Below are 13146 nucleotides of genomic sequence, written 5' to 3'. Positions count from 1 at the left end.
AAATGGAGAACAGAAGAGGGCCAAGAACTGACCCTTGAGGAACTCCAACAGTTAAAGGATGGGAGGGGGAGGAGGCTCCAGCGTAGGAGACCGAGAATGATCGGCCAGAGAGGTAAGAGGAGAACCAGGAGAGGACAGAGTCCGTGAAGCCAAGGTGAGATAAGGTACGGAGGAGGAGGGGATGGTCGACAGTGTCAAAGGCAGCAGAGAGGTCAAGGAGGATCAGAATGGAGTAGGAGCCATTGGATTTGGCAAGAAGGAGGTCACGGGTGACCTTAGAGAGAGCAGTCTCGGTAGAGTGGAGGGGACGGAAGCCAGATTGGAGGGGGTCTAGGAGAGAATGGGAGTTAAGGAATTCTAGGCATCGATTGTAGACGACTCGTTCTAAGATTTTGGAAAGGAAGGGTAGTAGGGAGATAGGACGATAACTGGAGGGGGAAGTGGGGTCAAGAGCGGGTTTTTTTAGGATGGGGGAGACGTGGGCGTGTTTGAAGGCAGAGGGGAAGGAGCCCTTGGAGATCGAGTGGTTAAAAATAGAAGTTAAGGAAGGGAGGAGGGCAGGGGCGATGGTTTTAAGAAGGTGAGAGGGAATGGGGTCCGAGGCGCAGGTGGAGGGGGTGGCACTTGCGAGGAGGGAGGAGATCTCCTCTGAGGATACTGCAGGGAAGGATGGGAAAGTAGGGGAGGGGGTTGTTGGGGGGGAGGGGAGAGGCGGAGGGGTGACTTTGGGGAGCTCAGACCTGATCGTGTTGATTTTCGTGAGGAAATAGGTGGCCAGATCATTAGGGGTGAGAGATGGGGGAGGGGGAGGAACAGGGGGCCAGTCATTCAATCGTATTTATTGAGCGCTTATTGTGTGCAGAGCACTGTACTAAGCTCTTGGAAAGTCCAATTTGGTAACGGATAGAGACAATCCCTACCTAACAATGGGCTCACAGTCTAGAAGAGAATCGAACTCTAGAAACACTACAGATTCTTTTCTACTGACTGTAAATTATCTTTACGGTGACGTGATATCATGATCATGCTCAAATACCTTTAACAAGTGCTTACAACACACGCGATGCTATACTAAGGCACCTGAGGATATACAAAGAAATCCTGGATTGGAGAGGCCTAAGTCCTCAAGGAACTCACAATTCGGAGGGCTACGTACAAGTAGAAACAACCAACAATTAAGCATTAAAGATGAAACATAACCATAAAACAAGGGTTGCTCAGCAATATAACTCAGAGCAACATGGTAATACCACTCTCCCCCGAATCAATCTAAGCAACAGAAAAACTAATGTACCCAGCCAACATTCTACATGTTATACTGTTCTCTTCCTTCACCCATCCTGGTTCTGTGCTGCCATATACTTAGCAGGATACAAGCAGGGAAAGCCCAAAATCTCAGAGCCCAGAACAATCCAGATCTGGTTGTGAAGGGCTTATTTTCCTACCGCCTAACCCATAATGCATTCTGCTTTAGCTCTGCTAACACCTGAACCCCAAATCTTTCCTTTCAATATACCAATATCTGGTCAAAACTCAACAACAATGCACCATTTTTCCCTTCTTGGTTCTACTCAGAGCTTAAGAAGTGAGTTCCACCTTGAGGCTATTCTCTGTCTGAATACCCTTATTCTTATGCACCTCTTGTTTCAATTAAATTTACCCAACCTGAAACAAAGCTCTTCAAGTGGCAGCATTTAAATTCAATACAGCCCAAGTTGTTGAGCCTTCTGACCTCCATCAAAACAAGTTTGCTTAACGTTTCACTGAGAAAGCATGGGGACGGGTGAAAATGTCTATTACAGAAGTCCCTGAATTACACATCCCTGCTCATATTTCACATCTGGAAGACTGTGGTACAGTAAATCTCCTGCTATTTTCCAACTCTTAATGAACTAGAGACCCTTATGAAACTCACTCTGAATAATTCCGTTGTAGGTGTACTGGGCCTACTCGTATCTTCACCAGGATTTAGATTTCCAGGACTTTCCCTGATTGGAGTTTTCTTATTCCCAAGAATGGTGTCATTTCTCCTAAACCATAAAGAGTAAATTAGTTAGCCTACCCATATATTTCTGATGCCCCCATAATTATTTACCTGAATCGAGACCACCACCTGTCTCCTCAGTGTACTTAGAGGTAGAGATAGTAGAGGTAATTTATAATTCTCCTTTCTTTTCAAGGAAGACACCCCTGACTGAAGTGCACTTAAGAGTGGGTGTGTGGCATGGGCATAGAGGCCAATGTGGAATCCACATTGTGTTGGTGTACTTAATGCTTTTAATGTCTGGCGTTTTCTCTTTTAAGAAATGTAGGAATTAACAAGAATGAATCTTGCTAAAAGAAGCAGTTTGGTCCAAGTGGAAAGAGCATGAGCCTGAGAGTCAGACGACCTGCGTTCTAATCCTGCTCCATCACATACCTGCCTCAAAAGGCCCTTTCCGATCAGAATCTGAATCCTCACCAACAATAGCCAAGCAAGAAAAGTGGGTCCCTATAGCCAGGTCCCTTTTGAGCCAGTATATTCTATATTCTAGAGGTACTAATAGCAATTATTAGTGCTTACTATATACAGAGCACTGTACTAAGCACTGGAAGAGAGTATCCAGTTTCTAGTATGATGCACCATTAAATTTCTCTCGTAAAATAACCCAAAAGTCTCTGTACATCCAGATAAGTCTGGCAAAGTCTATGGAGAATTATCTGGTTTCTAACATTTATTTAACCAATACCTTTTTAAGAAATCCTGGATAGGACCTGACCATTCGAGCAATTGAAAAAATTTCTCTTCATTGAGAGATTTTTGCATAAGTTGAACAAGAAATTCAAGGAAACGAGGTCTGTGCTTAAATTTCATTACTGTGAAACAAAGAAAATAAAGTTAACACTTAGTAATTGTATGTCTGAATTACCAGTTTATCGGTTGATTTATATTTTCATTTATAAAACACCACGATAAATGAATAAGTTTGTTTTATTTGATTCACCTGTATGCTTAACACCCTAAACATATAAATTTCCTTCTTTTTCTGACCAAGATTGGTAAGTCACAAAATGAGAATTGTTGAAGTTCTAATCACAGACCAGGCAACTAGAAAAGGCCAAGAAATACTTCCTTCCCGGCAATCGGTTAGCATTACATATTCAACTACAAATACTTTAATCATAACTAAGCATTAATTCTACTGGATATTTCACTAGAGCTCGAGCCCATAAACTTTCAGTAATAATAGCGTGGTTACTGGTCCTTCCCAACTGATTTGAGCAGGGGCAGCTGGAACAAAATACACTGGGAAGCTCACAACTAAGTAACCATCCTCAATTGGCAAAATTGATGGTAACCATCCTCAATTGGCATCCTCAATTTGCTCCAAGTCAGCAAATGAAGCAAATGAAGTTCCATGTAGGTGAGAGGCATTCCAGGCCAGAGGCAGGATGAGAGCGAGAGATGGGCAGTGAGATAGACAGGGAGCATGTTGTCCTTATACATAAAATCAAAAGTTCCCATCCCTGCTCCTGGCAGCTCCCAGGATGGGGCAGGTAATTCCAAAGCAATAAATAGAATTATCCTACCTTCTCTGAGGGCACATTTTGTAGTCCAATTAAAAACTATAGGGTAGAGAAATATGGGATCATCTAGCCACAAAAGATCTGATCCATGATCTAAGTCAAAAAAAAAAAAAAACAAAGTTAACACAACACTAAGATAAACCCAAAGCATCATAAATTCTTCATTAAACTGAAAAAGAAAGGAAAAACAAGTCTTCATTCATAATTTAAAGTAATGGGATACCCTAAAAAATGGGGAAAAAAATTCCCCTGATCCGTTATATCTTTTCTTTTAATAGTTTCTGAAAATGTTACACAGAGAAAATAGTTATCTGGCATTAAATAGGTGAAATACTCTAAAGTTATTTTCCTATTCGAGTAATGTATAATGAAACTTTTTATGGAATTGTTTTCTTAGATATGCTTAGTTATGCTTTGAAGTGACTTGCATTTGAGAAATCCACGTTTCATTAATACATTATGATTAAACCACACTTCTATAAACTGTTCTTCATTCATTTTTTAAATTGTCAGAATAGAACATTTCTCCGGGTTGAAATGGGGTCAGGGGAAGAGATTGGAGAACTGGGCCTGATTGGAGGATTGAATTCAAAAGGAACAGAAGCACAGAGAAAAAGGACAATTAAGGATGTGAGGAAAAAAGGGTTCTCAGACACCTCTTGGGCCCACATTGTATAGTAAACAGTAATAAGGAGGAGTTAAGGGGGACAAGGAGATCAGAGACAGGAAGATCTTGACAAGATACAGAGAAGCAGCATAGCGCAGGGATAGAGCATGGGCCTGGGAATCAGAAGGTCATGGGCTATAATCCTAACTCCACCACTTGTCTGCTGTGTGACCTTGGGCAAGTCACTTCACTTCTTTGGGGCTCAATTCCCTCATCTGTAACAGGGGGATTGAGACCATGAGCCCCACGTGGTTCAGGGACTGTCCAACCCAATCTGCTGTATCCACCCTAGCACTTAGTACAATCCCTGGCACATAGTTAAGTGCTTAATACCATTATTATTATTATTGTTATTATTATTATTAAGATCCACAGATCCAAGGAGGGCCTTCTCTTGGCTAGTGGAACCTTGGATACCCTTGAAAAAACCTCCAAGACTTGGCTATAGACAAAGAGATTCAAATCCTCATTCCAATTCAAATAGGATTCAAATCCTATCAGGATACTTATCCTATACAACATCTGACTCCCGATTTCATGTTTAACATTAAAAAGGTAACAATGGAAGCCATAATTTCTTCCAAATTGATCAAGTTAAGAGGAAAGATGATCTCTAATGAGGTTCCGCTCTCTTGCAAAAAAGATAATTTGAAAATTTCATAGGACTACATGTATTCTTTGATTTGCTCCGCCACTTGTCTGCTGTATGACCTTGGGCAAGCTGCTTACCTTCTCTGTGCCCAAGTTACCTCATCTGTAAAATGGGGATTAAAACTGTGAACTTCTCCGTGGGATAACCTGATTACCTTGCAACTACCCCAGCGCTTAGAACAGTGCTCAGCACATAGTAAGCACTTAAATACATAAATTATCATCAGTAAGGACTCTCACAAATTGTTGGTCTTTGTCTGCCCCTCAACATTTGACACTGCTCGTCACTAAAAACTAACCAGATTTTGAAAGTATAAAAATGAGTGCATTGTAAATTTTTAGAGATGGCTTGATTAGTGACCAAATTCAAAATTACTAGCAAGTTTAAATTAAATCTTTCTGTGAATTCAATACATGGTCCTGATATATACATTGCTTGCTGTATCTCAACAAAGGCTTTTTTGAATTCAAAATACATTTTCATTAAAATAAATAAGTACATTGTTTTGTAAGCTTGAGCAGGTTTTTTTCCAGAATGTTCAGCTGTTCACTTATTTTTTCAGATGCGTGTAACTGTGCCTTCTTCTTCAAAGATTTCTTAGTAGGAACACCCTAGAAACAAACATTAGGGAGATCTGCATGATACACATTTAATTTGGTTTTAAAAAAAACTGAATCATAATTTCAAAATTACATCTCCACACTTAGTAGACTCACCCAAAATATAACTGACAAAGCAACTGAAATACAATAGAATCACACAACTGGGAGAATAACATGAAACTTGCAAGATCAGTTAATCAGGGTCATGATACTATGCTCATTGCTGGGGCAACTCCCAACTGTGCATTCTTTCTAAGCACTTAGTACAGTGTTTTGCACACTCTTACTGCTTGGTAAACACTACTACGACTACCTCCTGGCGAAACTGTGCCTGATTGAATGGTTCATTAGTGATCCAGTAATGGCATTCTGAAGAAAAAATGAATTTTCTTTCTGTGCCTATGGGCACACTACAGACCTACACATTCACAACTGGAAACCCAGGAAAATATTTTCCTTCTGACTTGAATTTTACTACTGAATGAAAAATGATTCAGTTGCTATTAGTCTTTTTAGGGGTGTGGGCTGACTATGCAAGAAGTTGGTTTCCCCTTTATAATCAAGGTCTTTACAAAAGAAAGGAGATTACATCCTGGAAAGCAGCATGGCCTAGTGGAAAGAGCACGGGCCTGGTAGTCAGAAGAGCCTGGGTTCTAACCCTGGCTCCACCCCGTGACTGCTGTGTGACCTTCGCAAGTCACTTAACATCTCTGTGACTCAGTCACCACATCTGTCAAATGGGGATTAAGATTGTGAACCCTATGTGGGACATGAACTATGTCTAACCTGATTAAGTTGTAACTACCCCAGTCTTATTACAGTAACTGGCCCACAGTAAACACCTAAATACCATATTAACAAAGATCGTATTAATGACCACTGAGTAGTCAGAAAAAACATATCACTAGATTGTTTCAAGAGAAGAAATGGTTCCCTCTTTATAGGATTAAAGCAAATTAGTCCTTTCTTGCTCAATTCTTGTTTCACTTGAAATAGTAAATTTAAACTGCTTGAGGGCAAAGACCATCTCTCTGTTTATTCTATAAATTTCCAAAGCATCCAAATCACATAGGAGAAGCTCAAGAAATACTTTTGATGATAATGGTGACTGACAAAGAAAATAAGAGAAAGATTACCTCCTCCAGTATGTCACCTTGTTCTTCATCAGTCATACTGCTCTTTGATGGTGTAGATAAGTTTGCAAATAACAGGCCGGAGGAATCCAACAATTTTTTTCCGTAATTTATAATAATTACTGCTAGCTCATATTCCTTCCATGACCGAAGTACCTAATGAAACATTTACTATTTACTCATTTCTCTTGCATTTCCTTCTCCTCAATAATGAGCATTGTTTTTCAATTGATTTGAAAAATACAAGAGTAATATAAGTTGAAGAGGACATTTCTAAGAAACAGTGGAAAATATTTAACTGGCAGTTCGTTCACACAACAAGCTACTGCAGTGTGCAGGAGCCCCTCAGAAGAACAAACGAGCATGTTTTTAAATGAACCTCGGCTCTCCCCATTGTGTGTCAAGAATCGGGATCACTGATCCTCAGTGTATAAAGAAATCATCACCTTGGCTGTGTAAAAGGCTGAGCAAGCTATCATGTGCTGTATACTCTCAAAAGTCCCAGTCTGTTTCTTTACAAAGATGGCGTCTGGGATTTCCTGCAGAACTACCAAGCATTTAATCAGGACCTGAAAATTACAAAATTTGACAAGAATACAGAGAATTATCTGAAAATAGATATTCACTATTTATCCCAACTTTCATTATTTTATAATAAGTGAATATTTTATATTATGTAAAGATCTGTACTTAGTTCAAGTTTTAACCATTAACCTTTGACATTCAGTATAGTTTGGGGCAATACTACTGGTAATGAAATAAGGGGAAATGTGTGAAACAGTACTACTAAATTCTCCCAGTTGAGATAGAGAAAAAAAAATCAGACAGTAAACTGTCCTTCAAAATGCTCTTACCTGTATAACTGGCACCAAAGCAATATTGTGATAGATTATGGGAGCAAGTAGACCATAACATTGAACAACAGCTTGCAGGACATAATTTGCATCATTTAACCAGGTACTAAGTTCAATTGCCACTAACAATCTCTCACATTCAGCTAATCTACCAACCTGCAAATAAAAGAACATAAGGTTACATGGCCGAGGTAGCTATTACTTAAATTCCTCGTCTCCAGAAAGGAAGACGAGATCCTTGTGGAATAAGAACAACGTAATTGTTATAAATGAAGTTTAAATTTTGAAGCAGTCACTAGCCTCTAGTACCTGACAAGTTTTAGAAAAAACAATGTCCATAAATGTAAAATATGAAATTCAGTCGGTCTAGTAAGAACTGACGAGTAAACTTAAGTCCTTCTGGTAATAAACAGTGTGAATTCACTTTGTAAATGAATTCCTCTAACAAAACTATCTTTTCATAAATCTTGTTGGTAATACTGTCAAACATCTTCCTGAAAAATAAACAAACACAAATAACTATCTGAAATTATTTTATCACTTTACTGGTGGATCCCAAATTCTCTGATAGACTATCTAAAGAATTTCCCAGCCAAACGGGAGAAGTTTCAGGAAACTGTACCATCTGGTAATGAATCACTTGAATTTTTGGTGAATTTAAACAAAACAGTAGTCCAATAACCAATCAATGGTATTTAATGATCACTTACTGGGTTCAGAGCACTCTACTAGATACTTGGGCAAGTATAATACAGTAGAGTTGGCAGACACAATCCCTGCCCACAAGGAGCTTGCAGGTTGCGGGGGGGAGCTACATTAAAATAAATTACAGAAAGGGGAAATGGCAGAATGTAAGGATATGTGCATAAGTGCTGTGGAGCTGAAGATGGGGAGAATATCTGGTGTTTAAGAAGTCCGAATTCTAGTACCTAGTTGATGCATTTGGTAGGGTGAGTAGGGGAAATAAGGGCTTAGTTAGGAAAGTCCTCTTGGAAATGTGACTTTAGGCGATGTGATTGCAGGTGGGGAGAATGGTAGTCTATCAGATATGAAAGGGAGGGAGTTCCAGGCCAGACGCATGATGTGGGCAAGGGATCAGCGACTGGATAGACAAGATGTAGGTACAGAGAGTAAACTACCATTAGAGGAGCAAAGTGTGTGGCTCAGGTTGTACTGTTTTAGAGCACTACGCTAATCTGAAAACAGGTCAAATATAGTGAATTGTATAGCTTGGGTGTAGCATAACACTACCTTGGCATTTTGTTTTCCTTTTAGATTTAAGACTAAGCCTGATAAATCTTAGACATGAAACAGTTTTTCTTCCAGATAGAGCGAAGAATTATTATGGACACCGAGAGTTAAAAGAACTGATAATTGGACATTTCACATGGACCTAGACTTCCAGCCAAGTAACTGTTGGAATAACATTAACTCCATTCTTGAATTGTTTTTACTTTCAGACAAGATACACTCAAGGAAATAACACATGAAATTAAATACGGAAAATGGATTGAGTGGAAGAAAAAGAAAAATTGTGAAAATACATAATGGTGAGTAACTGGCTCTATGTAAAAAGTACAAGTAAAAGAGATTTTTAAAAGCATAACAGACCATAAGATGAATTTAGTGTAGACAATGAATCAGTGATATATTTTGAGCACTCACTATGTGCAAAGAAAGCACTGTACTACTCGCTTGGAAGAGTACAGTATGACAGAATTAGCAGGTATGTTCTGTGTCCATAATGAATTTACCAGCTAGAGAAGACAGGCATCAATATGAATACATAATTTATAATAAAAAAATTAAAGATATGCACTATACGTGCTGTGGAGTTGGGGGTGGTATAAGCTGGTACACGACTTTCCTTTTCCTTAAACTTGTCAGGGCATGTTGCTATGCCGATTCAAAATGATTTGTCTGTCTTTCCATGTATGTGCTTCGAGAGAAGCAGCATGGCTCAGTGGAAAGAGCCCGGGTTTGGGAGTCAGATGTCATGGGTTCGAATTCCGCCTCTGCCATTTGTCAGCTGTGTGACTGTGGGCAAGTCACTTCACTTCTCGGTGCCTCAGTTACCTCATCTGTAAAATGGGGATTAACCGTGAGCCTCACGTGGATCAACCTGATTATCCTGTATCTACCCCAGCACTTGGAACAGTGCTCTGCACATAGTAAGCTCTTAACAAATGCCAACATTATTATTATTAGTGCATAGACAGACATCCTTGTAAAGCAGCTCCTAAGCCACTGCCTCAGAGGTTTTTTGATGATGCTCTTACTGTTTTGAACAGGAGACATTTCCCAGTGGATGAGGAGTTTACTCTGATGCCTGCTTGCATCTCTACAGCTGCATCCTGAAGTATGTCAGCAGAGAACAGATTGAATAGGACTGGACCTATTACATGAACCTGTTTCACTCTGACAGTGATGGGGGGAAAGGGTCAGGTAGGAGTGTTGAAAAAGGTTACTGAAATGATGGAATGACCTTTTCTCTAAAGATGTGTTTTGACTGTTTGTATGAGTCAGCACACCCTTTCCAAGGATTCAGAAAAGTCCTTGGTAGACTTGTATCTCTTCAGTCTTAGAATCCCTCCCCTAATCCCTCGGACTCCTTAACTCGCTCTGCGTTGTATCTCGTAGGCATCATTTTTGCAGATCCATGAGGATTAGCAAGGTGATAAGGAGGCCATGCTTGTTTCACTCCAAGAATTGTTTTCATCCATATATAGCAAATGTCCAATGAACGCCTCTATGACTTTGAACGATGTTCAGATCCCATCTAGTTGAAAGTGTCCAGGAGGACTGTATGTATATGCACACCCAAACCTGGCTTTCAGGCTCCATCAGGGTCCATAAAATAAATTGAGTATGGTTGGACCTATCACAGATTCCTACTTTATGGCACTGGTTATAGAGAACTGATAAAACAGGGGATATCCATGTCTAAATTAAGACATGATCTAAAATCTAAGTGCCAAGCCACCTAAATGTGTCTTTAAAAGAAAACAAACAACCCCACTTGGAAGCAATCTTTTGATTAAGAGTGAAACTTAATCAAGTAAGCACCTATAAAAATTAAGTCACTTACTTGTTGACAGTAATAAATGTCATTGCCACGAACAGCGTCACAGAAGAGATTTTTTTCCTTAATAATAATGTCACTAGTTATAAAAATGCTTTGGAGAAAAAGGTATAGGAGGATAGAAGACGTTTGTGACAGGATTTCAGGAATTAACCTATAAAATATTAAAGTAGGTTAAAAACTGCATTATAAAGGTTAGCAGCATTTACTGCATACTATGTCTAGAGCACTCCACACATATTTAACATACGGTTTAACCTTATTAAACTTACACACAACAAAGCTCAACATGATGACAATTTATGCATAAGAAATATAACAAAAAATAAAAATGCAATTAAGAAATTAAGGCTCTAGGATCAATATGGTCATTTCTAGAAATGATTTTTGTTGAACATCAATAATTGCAAGGTTTTCTGATTTATTTCCAATAAGAAAAGATTTTGCAAAGAGAAAACAGGAATTAATAATTAATTACTGTGTAAAAAATAGATGTATTTTAATAAGGCATTTAAATGACAAATTGTGTCAGGGCCATCAACTATAGACAGTGCTTCCCATTTATAGTATTTGAAAATAATGTTGTGTCAAGGCCATCAACTATAGACAATGCTTCCCATTTGTAGTATTTGAAAATAATGTTTGCCATTACCTGAACTGTGAAATACTCAATTTACTACTCAAAGAAATCATTGACAAATTAGTAGATGGTGAAGAAGGAATTGAGACAAAATAATCCCAAATGGGTGAAAATGCCCTCTTGGCTAATGTATAGTTACCAATCTGATAAGCAACCTACAAGAGAAAAATCGATTCTTAAAATTAGTTTTGCAAATCTGTTATACATACACAGATGACATTATGACATGAATTACAAGAAGATGTTTTTAATCACTAATTCCAAACATAGTGATTGCATACTATTCTGACTTTACATGATCAAACTATGCTAATTTTGTTCCCTGGCAAAATTTCAACCATCTGACATACCTAAATCATATGAAAATTTGAGACATCTAAAAGAATATTTCAAATTCTCATATGCAAAGCAAAGATCACAGCTGAGCCAAATTAATTTCATTTCCATCTATCTCTGCAGTGCACTCCATTTATTATAAATATTGTTATAATGAACAATCTGCTCCAGGAGAAACAATCAGATTTCCCAGGCCAAAAATATGAAATTCAATTCATTCTTCTCTGGTTATGACTGACACTTTCTGGGCTACTGTGCAATGAAGGAACGAGAGCTGAAGGCAATGAGGAGAAACTAAAGAGAATTTAACTCAGCACGGGCTATTGAAAAGAGCATGGGTCTGGGAGTCAGGAGACCTGAGTTCTAGTTTCACTTCTGCCACCAGTCCTAGGTAAGACTTCATACATCAGTTTCTTGACCTGTAAAATGGGGTTAATAATATCTGCTTCTCCCTACTACAGAGAATGTTGTGAGGAGAAAATGAGATCATTCATGAGGAAATGTTTTGGACAAAATAACGGCATTATACAAATACAAAGTATTATTATAATTAAGCTTTTCAAAGCCCAGAAACTTAGAAAAAGTAGCTACAACAGATCATACCTAATTCCTTGATCACATACTTTTCTAAAAATTCTTATTTCTTGAATTCAAATCTGATCTGTTATTTAAAAATTAGAATATTATTATGATCTTTGCTAAACACCTGCTCTGTGCCAAGCACTATTCTAAGTGATGGGATGGGTAAGAATTAATCAATTTGGACACAATCCCTGTCCCCCATGAAGCTTGACTGATTGATGGCAGAAACAGAAGTACAAATGGGGGTAAGAGTCTCAGGAGGTTCAGAACTATTTGATTTATATTAAGAAAAAAGTATAATAAATTGGAAATTCCTAGTGGGGCAAATCTTATTTTTTACCCAATAACAGCTTGTAAATGAAGTAAAGAAGATAAAAAGTGATAGATTAAAATCTTCCTACCTGAGTCAAAAATGTCCGAACAGTAATAGTAGAAAGAGGTGAATATGCAAGGATTGGTTTAGTCGTTTCCCCAACAGCATTCCCAACAAGTTTTCCATCTGAGGAATATGCAGCAACTGCAAATACATATTTTTCATTGGCCTCCAAATCTTTGACTTCCAAAATGCTTTTGCCGTCAGCTGGCATCTGTTGGCAAGAACGTACTTCAAGCTTATATTTTATCAATGTGAAAATTTAAACTTCGTTAGTAAAGCTTGATAGCAAAACAGTTTACTCCCTACATTAATATAATTCAAGATTCAAACATTTATTGGACTTAATAAAAAACTCATTTATGAAAAGTATTGTAAGGGTGCATGATGTGCACACATTTTAACTTTAGCTTACCACTTCTCCTGAACTTGAAAGATGATCATCATTGAGTCTGACTTTTACAATGCATCCATCTGCTTTACATCCAAAAATACGGTACCAAGAGACCTTTCAAGAAAAAAATGTAATCTTTTAGTTTGGGTTCTAACAGAGTATCTAACTGATAATGGCAAGAAAGAATGACTTTTTGAATGACAATGTTATGTGCAAGATTTGAAAAAAAATTCTGAGCTTATAAAAGATATAGTTAACCACACT

The 13146-nt window shown here is 38.3% G+C and overlaps 1 protein-coding gene across 1 annotated transcript in view; it reads right to left on the bottom strand.

Annotated features, from left to right (window-relative positions):
* The window catches only part of CFAP54 (cilia and flagella associated protein 54), a 174323-nt gene that overhangs the window by 106260 nt on the left and 54917 nt on the right, over positions 1–13146 (bottom strand). The window contains exons 22-32 of the mRNA XM_029078670.1: positions 12904–12996; positions 12517–12702; positions 11210–11352; positions 10564–10711; positions 7476–7631; positions 7068–7190; positions 6625–6777; positions 5386–5497; positions 3571–3660; positions 2730–2856; positions 1916–2030 (exon numbers count right to left, since the gene is read on the bottom strand). Of these exons, the coding sequence (XP_028934503.1) occupies positions 1916–2030; positions 2730–2856; positions 3571–3660; positions 5386–5497; positions 6625–6777; positions 7068–7190; positions 7476–7631; positions 10564–10711; positions 11210–11352; positions 12517–12702; positions 12904–12996 (1446 nt within the window). The remainder of the gene's footprint in view (positions 1–1915; positions 2031–2729; positions 2857–3570; positions 3661–5385; positions 5498–6624; positions 6778–7067; positions 7191–7475; positions 7632–10563; positions 10712–11209; positions 11353–12516; positions 12703–12903; positions 12997–13146) is intronic.

This window comes from Ornithorhynchus anatinus, chromosome 14, assembly GCF_004115215.2.
Source record: "Ornithorhynchus anatinus isolate Pmale09 chromosome 14, mOrnAna1.pri.v4, whole genome shotgun sequence".
In the NCBI taxonomy this organism is placed as follows: domain Eukaryota; kingdom Metazoa; phylum Chordata; class Mammalia; order Monotremata; family Ornithorhynchidae; genus Ornithorhynchus; species Ornithorhynchus anatinus.
Note: the sequence above shows the minus strand (reverse complement) of the source record. Positions and strands in the feature narration are given on the sequence as shown.